At 41.9% G+C, this 18277-nt stretch overlaps 3 protein-coding genes across 5 annotated transcripts in view; 1 reads left to right on the forward strand and 2 right to left on the reverse strand.

Annotated features, from left to right (window-relative positions):
- LOC135094368 (uncharacterized) overlaps positions 1-16670 on the forward strand; it is a 59930-nt gene extending 43260 nt beyond the window's left edge. Inside the window, exons 1-4 of one of the 2 annotated variants that reach the window (XM_063994401.1) lie at positions 14235-14393; positions 15018-15288; positions 16100-16283; positions 16384-16670. In XM_063994401.1, coding sequence (XP_063850471.1) covers positions 14340-14393; positions 15018-15288; positions 16100-16283; positions 16384-16429 — 555 coding nt within the window. In that variant the 5' untranslated portion in view covers positions 14235-14339 and the 3' untranslated portion in view covers positions 16430-16670. Of the gene's footprint in view, positions 1-14234; positions 14394-15017; positions 15289-16099; positions 16284-16383 lie in introns of those variants that run through there. The other variant, XM_063994402.1, reaches the window with a different exon arrangement.
- LOC135094367 (mediator of RNA polymerase II transcription subunit 6-like) lies at positions 576-6006 on the reverse strand. Its single transcript, XM_063994400.1, has 6 exons — positions 5851-6006; positions 4586-4748; positions 3850-4024; positions 3027-3182; positions 2317-2518; positions 576-1890 (listed from the first exon to the last, which is right to left on the reverse strand). Exons 1-6 carry the CDS (start codon positions 5867-5869, stop codon positions 1754-1756), a joined length of 852 nt encoding a protein of 283 aa, XP_063850470.1. The 5' UTR covers positions 5870-6006; the 3' UTR covers positions 576-1753.
- On the reverse strand, positions 7071-17522 carry LOC135094366 (trypsin-1-like). Of its 2 annotated transcripts, none has more exons than XM_063994397.1 (6): positions 17136-17522; positions 9944-10148; positions 9681-9804; positions 9319-9478; positions 8318-8475; positions 7071-8039 (listed from the first exon to the last, which is right to left on the reverse strand). In XM_063994397.1, the coding sequence occupies exons 1-6, from the start codon at positions 17200-17202 to the stop codon at positions 7860-7862; spliced, it is 894 nt and encodes a 297-aa protein (XP_063850467.1). In that variant the 5' UTR covers positions 17203-17522; the 3' UTR covers positions 7071-7859. The 2 variants fall into 2 exon arrangements, with proteins under 2 accessions (XP_063850467.1, XP_063850469.1); XM_063994399.1 differs by lacking the exon at positions 17136-17522 and adding an exon at positions 11958-12187.
- Between the last annotated feature and the right edge of the window lie 755 nt (positions 17523-18277).

The following is an 18277-nucleotide window of genomic DNA, read 5'->3' on the forward strand; positions in this document are numbered from 1 at the left end:
CTCATACTGTCTTCCCCCCCAGTGTTATGTGCCTCATTCTCCGTGTTACTCCTGCCCTCCCTTCGTGTTACTCCTGCCCTCCCTTCGATAGTCTCTTTGGTTCCTTGTATTTTTTTTTTCTATCATTATTATTATTTGACTCCTAAGATTCATTTCTGGCTTTAAGTTTCATATCTTTTTTTTTGTGGTTTTAATTTTTTTTTTCATGCGATTTTCTGTTTAACTCTTTTTAGTATGTGATATATTTAACTCCCATCTTTTTTTATTTTATGTATGATCTCTTTTTTTGTAATATATCATCTCTTTTTCCTGTCTTCCCTAACTCTTTCATGTCTTTTTTTTTTTCACTAATTTATCATCCCTTTTTCTCTTCCTTATCAAACCATTTCAATATTTCACTGATAACCAAACACTTTTATCTCTCTTCTTCACTACATCCCTATCCTTACATTCAAAGCATCTCAAATTTCACTGATAACTTTTCATGCAAGGCAGCAAGAGGTGACATTGGGGCAGACACTGAACAGCAAACAGAACAAGAATGTAACCTAAGGAGAGAAATTAAATACTACACAAACAATATTTCTAGTTTATTGCAGTTTATGAAAAGATTCTCTTGTTTCTTTCATTGCTGGTGCATTGAGGTGTGGGGTCAGTCAGTCAGCCAGTCAGTCAGTCAGTCAGTCAGTCAGTCAGTCAGTCAGTCAGTCAGTCAGTCAGTCAGTCAGTCATGCAGTCAGTCAGTCAGTAATGCAGTCAGTCAGTCATGCTTTCAGTTCCACAGTCAGTCAGTCAGTCAGTCAGTCAGTCAGTCAGTCAGTTAGTCACACATTCAGTCAGTCACACACACACACAATCAGTCCATCAGTCAGTCACACAGGCAGTCAGTCAGTCAGTTAGTCATGCAGTCAGTCACACACACAGTCAGTCACACACAGTCATTCAGTCAGTCACAACCCTTGAGCAGGGAAACTCACTTACCATCACCATCTCTTCCTCTCCTCATCACCATAATCATCCTAACACACTCCTCCTGCTGCTCCTCTTCCTCCTGCAGCCTGTCTCTCTCAATCACCACACCTCACACCCACAACAGACAGACACAATACAAAACAAAAAATAAATCACAAAACTAGATCTAATGACACACTCTTTGTTCTTTCACTGATGGTCTGTCAGGTTCCCACGGGTGTTGTTTGGTGCAGAATCTTTGTTACGCTGTTGCTGGAAATCATGAAAACTGACTTGAAAATCCTAATAATTCCCAAGAGGAACTTTTAAACAATCACTGCAATCATAAAAAAAAAATACACTTAAAAAAAATAATGACTTGCAGCAAACTTGTTAAACTGTCACTCAAAAAAATAAATAAATAAATAAAAAATAACTTCCAGAGTAGAATCTCTTAAACCATCACTAGAATAATAAGAACTGACTTCAAAACCCAATAAATTCCAGTAAAATCTTTGAAAATATCACTGGAATCAAGAAAACTGACTTTAAAACCCCAATAACTTCCAGTAGAACCTCTCAAGCCATCACAGGAGCCACAAAAACACCCTTGAAAACCTGACGACATCCAGTAGGGTCTGTAAACCAATATATATAACGACAGAATGCTTGAGAATACAGCCTCAAATACACCTCATGACTTGCTAACACATAACATACCCAGGCATACAGTCCAGTTGCTATCACTCATACTCGGACACTCGTACATCCCCTTACACACACACACACACACATTTCAGTGCTATGGGCCTGTGCGTTGCCTCTTCTCCGGGGGTGGGCGGGCTGAGCGTTGTGAGGCAGGCTGGGGGGATGGGTCACCTTTTACTTCTGCCTTCACCTCTAATTTGACCTCTGTTTTGATCTCACTCTTGATGTCCTCTGTGGAAGCAAGGCAGAGCAATAAAGGCAGTGTTCTGTGAAGGCTTTTCAAATGCTTACATACATAAAATGGGTACCAGACTTGAGAGATCTTAGTGATGAAGAAGGGCTTGACAAACTGAAGCTCCCAGCACTAGAGGAGACAAAATCATGATGTGCAAATGTGTAGGAGGAAACAAAAAGATTGGTAGGATGGATTTTGTGGTGCCACGCTAAAAAAAAATCGTGCAAGTGAAGAAAGATGCAGGGAAACTATAGTTTTTCCCGACAGAGCAATCAGCCGGTGAAATGCACTGACTGGCAAAGCTTGAACAGTAAATATGACAAATTAACCTTAAAAGACGGGACATTGCAAACTTGACTCAATCCTATAAAAATACATTAGGTAAGAAATAATACACATGAACACACACACACACATCATACCTAGCTTTATTCCTCCCTCCTGCTGACTCTGCTGCTGTGTGCCCTGCTGAGTGGCCTGCTGTGTCTGCTGCTGTTGCTGCTGCTGCTGTGGTGTCTGGGCAGGGTACTTGTAGGGAAACTTAGCCTGCAGGTCCTCCAGCAGGGCACCCACCCGCCTGTGCTGGAAGATTGAGGCAGGCTCCTCGCGTCCTACACTGCTGGCCTGCAATGGAACAGAGATGAGAGATGATTGTGGTTCACTCTCAACATGATGAAAGATTAAATCAAGATGATAGTTGTGGTTTGTATTTGAAAGGAAAAGATATGGAGCAAGAAATTAAGATGAGGCATTTGCATTTCAGCTCTCAACACAATGAAGGATGAAATGAAGACTAGGGGATGACAACAGTGAGAATGTACTGCTCCCGGTATCTTCTGCTTCTGTTAAAATGAGAATGTCAAAGAAAATGATGACAGTGAGAATGCACCAATCCCTGTACCTCTGTTGCTTCTCCTTGTGGTAAAATTAGAACATCAAATAAAACGATGACAGTAGTGACAATTATTTCCATGTCTTATGCTTCTTCTTGTAATAAAACAAGAATCCCAAACAAAATAATGACAATGATGGTGATAATCTACCAACATGAATACCTTCCACTTCTTGTGATAAAATAAGAACATCAAACAAAAAAACAAGGACAACATTGACAATCTCATTCTCCGTGTACCTTCTGCTTCTTCTCTTTGTCCTTGGCGGCGGCGGAGGCAGCGGCAGCAGAGTCAGGATGGTTTCTGAACTGCCACCAGTAGCCCTTGGACGGGTGGTATTGCGAGTACATCTGCAGCTCCGTGAAGGCACTGTTCAGGTTGCTCACTGCCGCCAGCTGGGAGGGAAGGAGACAATGGGTTACCAGCAGAGAAGGGGCACTGGAAAGTAGTAATGAATGCAAGCTGGGAGGGATTGAGACAGTGGGTTAATAGTACAGTAGAAACACTAATTAATAACACTGGAAGCTAGGGAAGGACTGAAGCCTTAGGTTAGCAGTAGAGAAGGGCACTGGTAGGTAGTAATGACTGTAACAAGTTAGGGCAAGGATACAGACAAGAGCACTGACAAGTAATACTACAGCCTGGTGGTGCAGTGGTCAGCGTGCCTAGTTCATAATCAGGAGGTCCTAGGTTTGATAACCTAGCCAGTTTAGGGGTCTTTGGAGAGACTCCTCTGTTGTGTAGCCCCTGTTCACCTGGCAGTGGTTAGGTACCTGGTGTAAATTGGGAATTGTGACCCACTGCTTAGACAGGAGAAACAAACTCCTGAAAAAATACACAGGATGGCCTGATAACCCTGGTTGTGGCCTTCCAGGTTGTCAGGGCCTTGCAGCAGCTAAAACATTATAGTATAAGACACTTCCTTAGGATTAATGGGTAGATTTTCACCCAGTAAAGCTGCCACATACTTGAAATAAACTATAAATTATCATTATTATCACACACAACCTCCGTCACACACAGCGGTACACAAATGTTTATATCCCACAGCAACAAACACACCATGCGCGAGTTGATAATTGATCCGAGGTCCGGCGTCTGGAACACCTGGCCGCCAATGATGTGGTAGTTAGCGAGGGGCGTCACCTGCGTCGGGGAGTAACGGTTCTGCTTGCGGACGATGTACAGAATTGGCTCCTGTGTATGCAGCAGAATGTACTCCACACCCTGCATGTGCCTGGGGACAGTACATGTGTTAGGACTGAGGTGCACAGGACAGCCATTACAACCTCTGTGTGTGTGTGTGTGTGTGTGTGTGTGTGTGTGTGTGTGTGTGTGTGTGTGTGTGTGTGTGTGTGTATGAGGATATGCTCCACTTTCTGCCTCCATACAAGGGTAGTAGTGGATGGGAATAACAAGTGGAAATAACCAGGCATGTCTTTTACAAGGATTGCCACATGTAGGCCTGATGGCTTCTTGCAGCTTCCCTTATTTGCTTGTGTATTTCTACTAATTCTGTGCTGCAACTATTACTATTATTGCCATTATTATTACTACTACTACTACTTTGTGAACTGGTCAATGTGAGTATTCTGCTGTGGTGTGGTGGTGGTGGTGTAGTGTTCCTGTATTGTGGTGTTACGGTGGTGGTGTCATGTTCATACAGGTGATGGTGGTATCATAGTGGTGGTGGTGATGTAATGTTTCTATACCGAGACATTTCTGTATTGTGATGTTCTTGCATTGTGGTGTCGTACTGGTGGTGGTGGTGGTGGCAGGGGGACACACCCATACTCACGTGAGCTGGTCAACGCGAGTGTTCTGTTGCATCTTGATGAACTCATTGTTGCAATCCCGGGAGTAGAAGGGGTTGGACCGTTCGCTGAAGTAGTTCATCACATTGGAGGAGTTGAGGTGCGGCACCCACATGCTGTCGTGCCATGAGATGTGCAGGGGGTTGTCTGTGGGTGGGATGGAGAGAGAGAGAGAGAGAGAGAGAGAGAGAGAGAGAGAGAGAGAGAGAGAGAGAGAGAGAGAGAGAGAGAGAGAGAGAGAGAGAGAGAGAGAGAGAGAGAGAGAGGATTATTTATTTATTTATTTTTATTTTTTTATGTAAGAGGGACACCGGGCAAGGGCAACAACATTATAATAAAAAAAAAAAGCCCACTGAGGTGCCGGTCCCCAAACAGTCAAAAGCAGATGTAAAAAATTAAAGGATAAAACGTCAATATGGTGAAGTATAGGGGTTGTCTGGGGCAGAGTGGAGAGACTGTGTTAACGTAGTGATGTGGAGAAGATGCTGTGTTTGTTAATGTGTTTTTGTATTACTTTGGTGATGCGGTGTTGTCTGGGTGGAAGTAGGGCAGAGATGCTGTGTTTGTGAGGTGACGTGAAGGAGGTGCTGTGTTAGTCAGTGTGTCTAAGATGTACAGTGAAGGGGAAGGGATGCTGTGTTAATGTGTGTGTGTGTGTGTGCATGTGTGTGTGTGTGTGTGTGTGTGTGAGAGGTGTTTAAGGAAATGCATCTCTCTCTCTCTCTCTCTCTCTCTCTCTCTCTCTCTCTCTCTCTCTCTCAGTATGATTTTAGAGTAGTGTTTGGGAGTGTGTGTGAATGCATGACGGAAAGTGGAAGAGAGCGTAATAGTGTAGCAGAGATTGTGGTGGGAATGTCAGAACGAGAATAAAATAAACAAAAAAAAAAATAAGTAAATAAACAGATAAAACAAAGAGGATACGTATAGCTAAGTACATTCACTGTTATATTCACTCGTCCACCTTAATAACACCGCAACAAAAATACATACATGGCAACTCATACCGGCAGGGACCACAATTCTCCACAAGTGCCCCTCCTTCCCTCCTCCAGGCCTCCTCTTCCCTTTTCTTCTTCCGCCTACACACACCTCTCTCCTCCTGACATGTTTCTTCATATTTCTCCTCCTCTTAAACTCATATTTTTCATCCCGTTCGTAAACCTACTCACAAGTTTTCCTCTCTTCCTCCTCCTCTTCCTACAAACACGCTTCTCTTCTCTCATTACCCATCACTCTAACTAATACTCACCTTTGTTTTGCTCCGCCATAACTCAGGAAAGGTCAGGGAACACCAATAAATACAAGGAAATCAGAAGTTAGGGAGATGTTTAGCGTTTTTGGTTCAGTTTGTTGTTGTTGTCAATCTTCCTCTTCTTCTTCTTGCGGGGTCTTCTTTACTATCCTCCTCACATGTCCATTTTTCCATGTTTTTTTTCTTTTTCTTTTTAGGGATTAAATTATATCTCACACTATTTTTTTCTTCTATAATTTTGTAAGAGAGTAAGGTCAAAAGCTTTAAAAGTCGATAAAGGTCACAAGAAGAGGAAGACCAGGGGGAGGGATGGAGGAAGAGAAAAGAAAGAAAACGAAAAGAACGAAGGAGAAAGGGAAAGCTATTTAGGTTTTCGAATGTTGTATTCATGTTCTAGCAACAGTTTAACGAAGGCACTGATAATTTAACAGGCTGTAGCGGAAGTTACTGGAGTTTTCAAGGGTGTTTCCATGATTATAGTTCAACAAAGCTAGTATTAGTAAAAGAGGCTCTAATGGAAGTTACTGGAGTCTTCAGGTATATTTTCATAACGATTCCAGTGGTAATTTACTAGGTTTAACAGGAGTTATTAGGGGTTATTAAGTTATTAGGTCATTAAGGGTGTTTTCATGATTAGAGCTTGCATAGTTGTAGAGTCACACACACACACACACACACACACACACTGGGTAGGTATATGAGTGGGTAATTGGATGGATGGGTGAATTGTTGTGTGGATGTGTTGGTGGATAAGTAGGTAGATGAGTGAGTGGGTGGATTGGTGTGTGGATGCGTGGGTGGATGGGTGAGTGGATAGTTAGATGGGTGGGTGGGTGAGTAGAGGGTGTGGGTGATGGGATGTGTGGATGAGGTGTGGATGGTGGATTTGGTGTAGGTGAGTGGATGGATGGATGTGGAAGTGCTTGGGTGGATGAGTGTGGATGAGTGAGAAGGTCAGGGGAGGGTGAGTGGACAATGGATGAATGGGTGGATGGATTAGTGGGTGGTTGTGTTTGTGGATGGGTAGGTGAGGGTATAGTGGATGGGTGGATAGATGGGTAATAGCTGTTCTCATTTGACCGAAAAATTGCCGGGAAGGCGGCTGAATCAGACCGACAGAGTGGCTCATCGGCTCGGGTGGCAATTCAGCCGCTCCCGCTGCTTATTCCCGGCTAAAACTAACTGCGAATTGGCCCGTGTAAACCCGCCTTTATGGATTAAGAAAAAAAAATGTTTGCTTCCTTGTCACTTTACATCAACATATAGACAGTTACATAAATATTACATCAACATATAGACAGTTACATAAATATTATATACATTTTCTTTCTACATTCGTTTATACATTTTTACATAATCGTCATTGCCTTGTACTCAACTTTACATTGATTAATTTATTCTATGTATATATTACCGTCAAATATTAGACACTACTACCGCTACTACTACTGCTACTGCTACTGCTACTACTACCTCTACCACGCACACTGGACCACCACAAATACACACAAGAGCATTACTTAACACCCAGTCCTCGGTGTGATTTTTTTTTTCTTCCAAACTGTTGATCGTATCTTAATGAAATCAGAGGGTGTTATTTTTTTAGATGCACATAAATATACACTCCAAATTTGATACGAATCCGGAAAAAAAAAAAAGAATGTCGTCCTCTTGGTAACCCGCGGTGCCTCCCCTGAAGAGGACGTGATGCTCTTAGTGGTGCCGTAAAGATGCCAGCGCCTCCATAACACATTAACACCTCAAGCCCACAAATTTCTCAGAATGCAACACTAACCAAGTCTAACTCGTCTTTTTAGCACAAACACTGTTGTCCACGGCGTCCATACGATTCACGCACCTGGTACACTACGCACTGAGAATTTAATATCAGATGCTTAGAATCAAACTACTTTTAACACAATCCATCTCTAATTTAACACTATCCAATTCTCTTAAAAACAATCCAGCGCTGTCCACGGTGTTAAAGGACTCCAGCACCTGATATGCTACACATTAACACCCCTGGCTCGCATGTTTTCCTTAATCCAATCCACGAACCAAGCCACGCGAGTGTACAGACCTGGCGTCTTTGGCCTGCCACACCCTTGGCCTGCTGACACCAGCCCCACGCACGTCCTGGGCCCGGATTCATCAGCTGGACTGACGAGAGGGCCGCCGCTGTCACCCTGGAGGAATAGGAGAAGAGTGTGAGAGTGGGGAGAGAGGGACAGGTTGGTAACGGGTATGGCACGAGGTAAACGCCCCCTTACATTAAAACAATCTGATTACTGAGTCTACTCCATTCATCCACCGCTCTGTTTGATAGTTCATTGTGAAGGGCAACACAGTTATTAAAAAAAATGTTCACTGAGGTGGCGGTCCCCAAACAAAAAGAGCCAAAAGTATTGTCTAAAGTTGAAGAGTGTTGTGAAGCTTCCCTTATGTTGTCATCCCTCGTGCTCACCTGACAGGCGTCCTTGCCCCCAGCCTTGTAGCCAGCGCAGAGGTGGGACTCGTGGAGTGATATCGGACCGTACTTTTCGCTGTACCACTGCTCACACTGGGCGAGGGGAATCACACCCACCACCACCTTCTGCAGCACCCGCGCGTGCTCGATCCCTCCTGCACGGGACACAAGGGCAACGGTCAACACTTGAGACATACTGTGGTCTGTATTCAGAGACACTTTGCTGTTTCACCACCACCATTTTCAAAAGCCACATAGATGATCAGCCAGGTTCTCAAGAGTGTTTATGCTGTTCATAATGTGAAAATATGTCACTAAAACCGTAAATCACCTTAAAAACCCGTATAATTTCAGCTAGAATATTTTGAAAATAGTAGAGGTGTGGGCAGAAGTGTTTCAGAAAGTGGTGCTTTTGTTTGTCACCAGAACGATAAGAAAAAATGTCACTTCAACTAAAAGCTTTTTAAAGTAGTGGAGGTGCAGCGCAGAGGTGTTTCAGGAAATAGTCCTCTGTTGAGAAGCTGTGACTGCTTGCTGGTGTGGTGAGGGACAACTGCTTGCTGGTGTGGTGAGGGACAACTACTTGCTGGTGTGGTGAGGGACAACTACTTGCTGGTGTGGTGAGGGACAACTCAGCCTACAGTTCTTACTCTTAAGCCTCTCAGCATCTTAACTTTAAACAGCCTCTGGTGGAAGTTACTGTGACCTTCAACTGTTTCCCTGACTCTATTGATAGTTTAGGACCTTGCATCATCAGTGAGAGATAACAAGTGTCTCAGAATACGGCCCTTAACCCTTTCACTGCGACACGAAACCATTAGCAGCAGCAGAAGCAATGCGTGAAGTCTTTACCTACAGGAAAGTTAGCGAAGAAAAAGAATACATTTTGCAATTTCTTTCATGTTCAAAGATTGGATGTAGAACAAGTAAAGGTGTCTCACAGTGACTGGCAATGAGGGAAAGGTGTACCAAGCGGCAATCAAAGGGTTAATACGCACCGTTAACACTCTCATCCTTTTTGCCCCAGCCAGCTACAACCACGTTCATGTAGTCCTTCATTCCGTCAGCCTTGGGATCAGGGAGACAAACTGGCTTCACGTAAGGGCTCCACTGCACGTCCTTGGCCAGCACCATCAGCGCGATGTCATTGATGTATCTCTGTGAGGCGAACACATTGGATTGAGGAGTCAGTGAAGATGATAATGATTGCTATTGTTGTTGTTGTTGTTGTTGGGAAGTATATTGAGTTAATTAAGGCTTCTAGTAGCGGTTTGTGTGACATGAAGATTTAATAAACGTTGATATTGGGAAAATGAAACGTTGGTGGCGGGGTGGTCAGTAAAAGCTGGCGCAGTCTTACCATGGAGTAGTTCTTGGCTATTATGATCTCCTTGATTTGGATAACCTGTCTGAACTTGTTGCTTTCGTCGAAGCGGTCGTGGTCTCCTGCCGCGACCGCCACGTACTGGGGTGAGTCCTTGTTTCTGGTGGTGAAAGTTGTTGTTGTTAGTGGTGATATTATTATTATTATTAGTAGTAGTAGTAGTAGTAGTAGTATCATCATCATCATCATCATCATCACTACTACTACTACTACTACTACACACACACACACACACTTACGTTTCAATGCAGTGAGCCGCCGTGAGGGCAAATCTCTTATGCACGAGCACGCCGCCGCAGTAATGAGCGCTGGCCCTTCCGTTGACCCTGATAGACAGCATCCAAGGGAACTCCCCGTGCTTGGCGTCCATCCCGTTCTTGATGCGCGGCGTGCGGTGACCACTCCCAATGCTAGGATCAGTCACCCCGCACTCCACATCAGCCACTGCCGCGAGGAGGGAGGCAGGTTAGCACGGGGCAGGTGACTGTGAGGACTGGGTTGTGTAGGGCAAGGTAACATCGAGTAAGGACTGGGATGTGTGTGTGAAGGGCAGGTTAACACAGGGTATGGAATTGTGGGTAGGTTAACAGAATGGTGTGTAGGGAAATGGAGGGTGTGTAGAGCAGGTTAACATAGGGCATGAGTCTCTGGGTACAATTTAACACAGGGTATGAACTGGGATGTGTGTGAAGTACGTTAACGTAGGGTGTGCGCTGCGCTGGGGACAAATTAACACAGGGTAAGGCCTTGTGGATACGAGGATGTAGTAATTCACTGCTTATTTATCATCGTTATCATTATTATTATCGTTATCATTCTATAGAGGTGAAGGAAGGAAGGAAGGAAGGAAGGAAGGAAGGAAGGTGTATCTGTCATTATCATCATTATTATTTTATGGAGAGGGGAAGAAGGAAACTACATCTGTTATCATTGTTATTATCGTTCTATGGAAGGTGTACTGTTATCATTACCCTTATCATTTAACATAGCTGAAGGAAGATCATGTACGTAATAACTGAGAGGGTGAGGGACGGCTAGACAATAGATAGATAGATACATAGATAGATAGATAGATATGATTATAATTCCATCTCTAACAAAGAAAAGGAAAACTTAAACTAGAAGAAATAAATTGCTTAGATGAATACTTAAGTTATTATCTCGTTCCCCCTCATTTCTCCTCCCCCTTAAGGACTAGTACTAGTGAATCACTCAAGAAAATCGAGGAATCTAATGGAAAAAAAGTTGAAATAGAAGAAAAAAAGCTGCGTAGATGAGTATTTGCGTTCTCATCTCGTTTTCTTCTGTTCCTCCTCTCTTGAAATCTAGCACTAGTGAATTACTGAAGAAAATATAAGAATCTAATTAGAATACCTTTTTTTTTAGTATCATTTTAATTATACAAAGAGGTTGTATGACTAACCGAATGGCACTAATGAGAAAACAGGTAAGATTTGAACACCTGTATGTCCTAATGAGTGAGAACAGGTAGCATTTGAACACTAACAAGAGAACGAGTAAGATTTGAACACCAATATACTAATTAGAGAGAACAGGTAAGATCGAAACACCTGTGAAGGACAATCTATTAACCACATATGTTTGTTTACCTGAGAAAAAGTCTTACATTATTCACACGCCAATTAAGTTCAGGTGTGGAAGAGAGGACCTTACCTGGAAGTCCCGTAGGTGTGGTGGAGGTGGTGAGGCTTACCTTACTGTGGTAGAGACAGGCCAGCAGCTGGTAGGTGTGGCGAAGTGTGGTAGGAACAAAACTTACACACTTGTTGAAGGGAGAAGGTAATGAGGAAATTTACCTGTGATTTTCTCGACTTACCTTGTGTGTGTGTGTGCGTGTGTGTGTGATTAGAGGTGAGTGGTGGTCAGTGAGTGTTTCCTTACCTGTGTTGTTGTTGATATTGTTGTTGTTGTTCGTATTTTATTGTTATTATTATTATTATTATTATTATTATTATTATTATTATTATTATTATTATTATTATTATTATTATTATTTTGAATCGGTGATTAAATTGATTTTATATTATGGTGTTTGACTTACTGACTTGACCTGCTGATTGACTGACTGACTGACTGACTGACTGACTGACTGACAGACTGACTGATTGACTGACTAGGCTTAATCAGTGACTGAGACTGATTTTTTTTACCAATTTCTTACCTGATGAAAATTAATTGACTGACTGACTGACTAACTAACTGACTGACTGACTGACAGACTGACTGACTTACGTGTCCCAGTGACTCAATGAAGGCGAATTAATTAATGTTTGTTTGTGACTGGAGATGTGTGTGTGTGTGTGTGTGTGTGTGTGTGTGTGTGTGTGTGTGTGTGTGTGTGTGTGTGTGTGTGTGTGTGTGTGTGTGTGTTGCAATGATGGCGACGACGCTTCGTGTCATCACAATCATCATCATCATCATCATCATCATTCCCTGTAACTTAGGTAAAAAAAAAACACATGAAATATTATGAGAGAGAGAGAGAGAGAGAGAGAGAGAGAGAGAGAGAGAGAGAGAGAGAGAGAGAGAGAGATTAGTAGTAATAGTAGTAGTAGTGCATAGTAAACATATACCTTATTCCAGTGAGACAAACGGTAGTAGTAGTAGTAGTAGTAGTAGTAGTAGTAGTAGTAGTAGTAGTAGTAGTAGTAGTAGTAGTAGTAGTAGTAGCAGTAGTAATTGTAATAACACTGGAATAAGGTTCAGAACACAGTAACACATAATTTTTTAACACAATACACAATACTAATTCACAACACTAACATGACTAACTGGCAACACAAGTCTATATATATACTCGTATGTATGTATGAGACAACACAAAGGTCAAGATTCAAAACAAGGTCAGATTTTTAACCCTTTTTTACCTGCCGTGTTTCAAATTTTACAAGCTCTAATGAAACTTAATGGGAGATTTAAGATGGTTATTTATCTGTTCGTCTTTTTTTTTTTTTTACTCGTTTGCTTTTTTTATCATTATTTATTTATTTACTTATTTATTTATTATTTTTTTTAATGATGCAACTTATTCTGTATTGTTATTTGAAAAAACACTCCGCCATATTTCAAATTTATGCTCTTATGAGACTTAGTGGGTGCCTTAAGAGTGCTTTTGATTATTCTGTTGATAATTTTGACTACTCTGCATCATTAATGAAAACAAACACTCTTAAAAACTTGCCTTATCATCCCTGTGGCCTTTGGAAGCAGTCCTGGTGAGAGAGCAGTGTTTTAAAATACAACTGATTTTCATTCGCTCTAAAACTCGTATTTCTTGTTCTTTTTCACGTAAGATCACAAGAGGACAGTTAACTTGAATGCGTAGAAATGGGCAGCTATGCTTTTTTTTTTTTTCAGGAACTGCCGCGTGTAGACCTGATGGCTTCTTGCACCAACCCTTGTGTTCTTGTTATTTTTTTTTTTTCAGTGATAAATTGCAAAAATATAAGATAGTTTCAAGAGTAAGGTGGATGAAAATAGACAGACATGTTTTACACAGTGTAGGCCTGGTGGCTTCTTGCATTAACCCTTGTGTTCTTTTTTTTTTGTGATAATTGCAAATATATAAGATAGTTTCAAGAGCAGGCTGGATAAATTTAATAGACATGAATGACAGATGGAAACAGACAAGCATGTTTAATAAAAAGATTGCCACGGATAGGCCTGGTGGCTTCTTGCACCAACCCTTGTGTTCTTACGTTATGTTCTTAAATTCTTCGTGATAAATACAAAAATATGACAATTTCAAGAGTAAACCGGATGAATTTAATAAACGGGGATGATAAGTGGAAACAGGCATGATTTATACAGACAGGCATTACCACGTGTTGTCCTGATGGCTGGTGGCTTCTTACACCTAACCCTTGTGATCTGAAATTTTCCAGTGACGTTCAAAACCTTAATTACTGATGCCACAATGATATCCCCGCTGTTCAAAATGGCATTAACGTGTCGCAACATGTCCCGGCTTTGTCACAGTGAGTCAGGAATGAGTCAAGAATGAGTCCAATAATGAATGAGTGTCTTCTCCTTACACAAACCTTCGCCACACCGTGCTGTTGGTCCCAGTGCTTACCTGCAACACACAGAGAATAGTGGTTAGTAGTCGTTGTGGTAGTAGTAGTAGTAGTAGTAGTAGTAGTAGTAGTAGTAGTTGTAGTAGTAGTAGTAGTAGTAGTAGTAGTAGTGATAGTAGGAGTAGTAGTAGTGGTAGTAGTAGTAGTAGTAATAGTAGTAGTAGTGATAGTATGAGTAGTGGTAGTAGTAGTAGTAGTAGTAGTAGTAGCAGTAGTAGTGGTGGTGGTCCTCCTCCTCCTCCTCTTCCTCCTTTTCGTAATATTAAGAGAGAGAGAGAGAGAGAGAGAGAGAGAGAAATACGAATCAATACTCTCTCTCTCTCTCTCTCTCTCTCTCTCTCGAGGAAGACGAGTGAAACAGTGAGTGAGTGAAACCGTGAATGAGTGAGACAACGAGCGAACGAAACAGTGAATAAAGCTTCGATATTCACGTGGAAGTGAGTATGAGGCGAGGATGACTCTTAAACTTCCTTAGTATGAGGTGTGAGGTGAGAGGGAGAGGTCCATTATTGCTACCACTATTACTACTACCATCATCATGTCCCTCACTATTCTGCTGACCTTCCTCACTTTGCTCACCGTGACATCCGTGGTGAGTCATATGTAGGAGGAAGGTCAGGGTGAGAGCGAGTGAGTGAGGGAGAGCGCGAGAGGGAGTAAGGGAGGGAGAATTTTTCACGGTCACGAGGAAAGAGAAAGTTGTGTGTGTGTGTGTGTGTGTGTGTTTAGTGTCACGTTTTTTTCACGCTCTTGTCACGTTTTGTCACGTTTTACTTAGTCTCTATCCATGCAATTGTGAACAGGCTGTAGTGGATGTTGTCAGGGTTTTCAAGAGAGTTTTCATATTTGTAGTAATAGTTTTAAGCATTCCTCACTCTTAACAGGCTGTGGTGGGATTTACTAGAGTTCGCAAAGATGTTTTCATAATTACAGTGGTAGCTTGACAGACTCTAGTGGAAGTTGTTTGGTCTTTCAACCTTAACAAGAAAGAAAGTATTACCTATGCACTAATAAACAAGACCAGTAATACTCACCCACAACCACCAAGGGCCAACAAACTACCCAACTTTACAGCTCTGGCACGTTTGTACAGGAAGTGCCACGTGCAGGCCTGATATCTCCTTGCACCAACCCTTATGTTATTACGCCATCGTGCCATTAACTCAATCTACCGTTTAATTGTAGATGTCCTTAACTCAATACTGTTTTATTTCAGATGGGGCGCTGGTGGGGAGGTGGTCAAGACGGTTTAGAGTACGAGGGAAGACCTGAAGGGAGAGGGTACATAGATGAGGGAAATGCACACGGGGACAGTGGCGTGAGGGACATCAGCGGGAGGACCTTGATAATTGAAGTGGCGAGGCAAGTATTAAGGTTACTACACCAGCACCGCCAGCAGGAGAACAGACTAGGGAGGGAAGCAGAGGCAGCCATGACCTCCGCTATCGCCAGGGACTCCGTCAGGCTAATCGTCATGGGATTCATGGGTAAGTGCTGTCTCGTTCTGTGTATTCTGAAGCACTTCTACGCCACACCTCATACTTTTAAAAGGCTCTGATTGAAGGGATAAGGATTTTTAATGGTGTTTTTATGTTCCTAGTGATAGATTAATACGATTTCTATATTAACAGGAGAAACGCTCTTGAGACCCAGCTTATGTGGTCTTTGAAAATACCCATGGTGAGGAAGCAAAGCGTTTTATAATACTGATCTTTTAAATAAGTGACACTAGTTTTTCAGGGTGTTATTTTATGGTTTTAGTGACAAATTTCTACTATTTTATGGTTTTAGTGACAAATTTCTACATTATTAACAGGAGAAACCCTCTTGAGTACCAGACAAATCATCTGTGCCCTTTGAAAATAATCGTGGTGAGAGCGAAGCATTTTAGAACACAAGGCTACCGCGTCATTCATCACCAGTATTTTTATTATTATTGTGTTAATCTATTTTGAATTGTTATTGGAAAAAATCACCATACTTCAGCATCTCCACACACCACACGTATCACCACCAATGACTGAACCAGCATAACTATACAATCATCATACTGTCATTATTCCTTGTATAGACCACGGCATCTGTCACTCCCACTGCTTATCTCCACACACTATCACCCGTCACCACCACCACCACCACCACCACACCACTAGTTACCACTCCTACAACCACCAAACACTCATCACCACACTTAATACCATAACTATCATCACTATTTGTCACCACACCACCACTAACCACTGCCACAAGTCTATCATCACAAGTTTATCATCACATCACCACCATCTCCCCCCCCAGGGTATCACCAGGAGGAGCAGTGTCTAGAACGAGTGGCGTGCGAGGCAGGGAACGTCCTCACCAGATTCTACCCCAGTGCCTCCCTCTTCCTTTCCGCCCTGGACCTCGTGGCGCCACCTAACATGAGGGACGTAGTGAGGCTGGCCAAGGACGCCTCTCTTGGCCTCTCCTGCGTCGTCTACAGGTGTGTGGGTGTGTGTGTGTGTGTGTAACCGTGACTTTCTCATCCTTACTGGTATTAATGTGTTTACTAGTGATTGACTTTTTGTTCTCTGCGTCCTCAGGTGTGGTGAAGCTTACTATCCAAATGATAACGAGGTGATTACATGATTATCTGGAACTACTACTACTACTAATGCTGCTGTTGGCACTTAGCTTTTGTCATAATCAAAGTTCGGATGTCTTTTTTTTTTTTTTACTTAATTTCGTTTTTACTTAATTATTTTTTTTTTGATTAAACAAAAATTACTAAACGATTGCAACTAAATAACAATTACAATTTTTACTGACCAGTTATTTTTATGGGTGTGTGTATTGATAGCTAAGGTTGTATTAAAGTTATCTGTGTTTGTCCGTTTCTATCTCTCTCCTAAAACTGCCAAAGTGTGTGCCGCTATTTGTAATCTTTAAGCAGTCATAAATGAAGCTGTCTGTCTGTTCGTTCTTAGCTTACTCCTGTCTGCTGTCTGTTTAGTCTGTTTAGTCTAAGCCAGTTAAAATGGATGAAAGAGTATAGATACTGATCAATTCTTGCATTAGAAAGATGGGCAGAATAGAAATCAGAATTTAATCCCTCGGAAAAATAAATATTAATCTTGGAATGAAAAACAGGAAATAAAGAAAATCAAACCATAAGAAAGATGAACAAGATAAAAAAAAAAAAAGTTTATTCCCTTACCAAGATTCACGTTCAATAAAAAAAAAAAAAAATAGCCAGAAAATCTAAACATTAAAAAATCGATAAAACAAATCATTACGAAAATAGAAAAAAGACTAGGCGTGACTGAAGTTACAGCAAGAGTAGTAGTCAACTTACCATTAATGAAAGATGTGACTTGAGTAGCCAGAACGAGGCAGGTGAGGAGGATACAGCCCAGGTACATGATGACTTGGTGTATGGTGGAGGTGTGTGGACAGTGAGTGGGTGACTGGGGTGACTGATGGTGCAGGGAAACGAGGCATGCGTTATATAGTTGTAGCGATGGAAGGCATGGCGCTGGGGCAAGGTCGTGGTGGTGGTGGTGGGATATGGGAACACTGCAATGCTCGTCTCCTCACTTTCGACCTGTTTGTCTTCCTGTTCCCACATCACTTCCCCTATTGCCTCTCTCTCTCTCTCTCTCTCTCTCTCTCTCTCTCTCTCTCTCTCTCTCTCTCTCTCTGAAATTAATTCCATTATCGCTACTACTTTTGCTGTTACGTTTACTACAACTACTTGTACTACTACTACTACTACTACTACTACTACCACCACTTCAACTACCACCACTACCACCACCACCACCATAACAACAACAACAAAAACAAACTGATTAGGCTACGTAAGAGAAAGAAGATTATTTAGAGAGAGAGAGAGAGAGAGCTTGAAAATTCTGGTGAAAACGAAGGTGATGACGAATAATCCTCAGAACTCAAGAATGAAAGTCAAGGCTGTAGTGTAGTGAAGGTTGACTGACTGATGGTGACGCTGATGGTGGCAGTGACATACTGATACAGTAATACAGTACCTTTTATTTTCATCCTTTCCTCACTTTTTTTAAGCTCTAGTTATTATTATTATTATTATTGTTTTTTATTATTTTCCTTCCTGGGTTGAATGCGTTTATTGGGTAAGAGCTCTCTCTCTCTCTCTCTCTCTCTCTCTCTCTCTCTCTCTCTCTCTCTCTCTCTCTCTCTCTCTCTCTCTCTCTCTCTAATAATCTTCCTTTCTCTTATGTAACCAAATGATTTCAACTTTCACTACTATTGAGAGAGAGAGAGAGAGAGAGAGAGAGAGAGAGAGAGAGAGAGAGAGAGAGAGAGAGAGAGAGAGAGAGAGATTTTACTGTCATTGCTATATTACAACAGGATGAAAGATTTTTTTTTATTTCCCCCAATACGTACTACAACTCGTCAAAAACATAGCCACCCTTAATCACTAAAACAAACACTTAACCTTGAACAGTGCACCATTCAACA

This window comes from Scylla paramamosain, chromosome 45, assembly GCF_035594125.1.
Source record: "Scylla paramamosain isolate STU-SP2022 chromosome 45, ASM3559412v1, whole genome shotgun sequence".
Classification (NCBI taxonomy): Eukaryota; Metazoa; Arthropoda; class Malacostraca; order Decapoda; family Portunidae; genus Scylla; species Scylla paramamosain.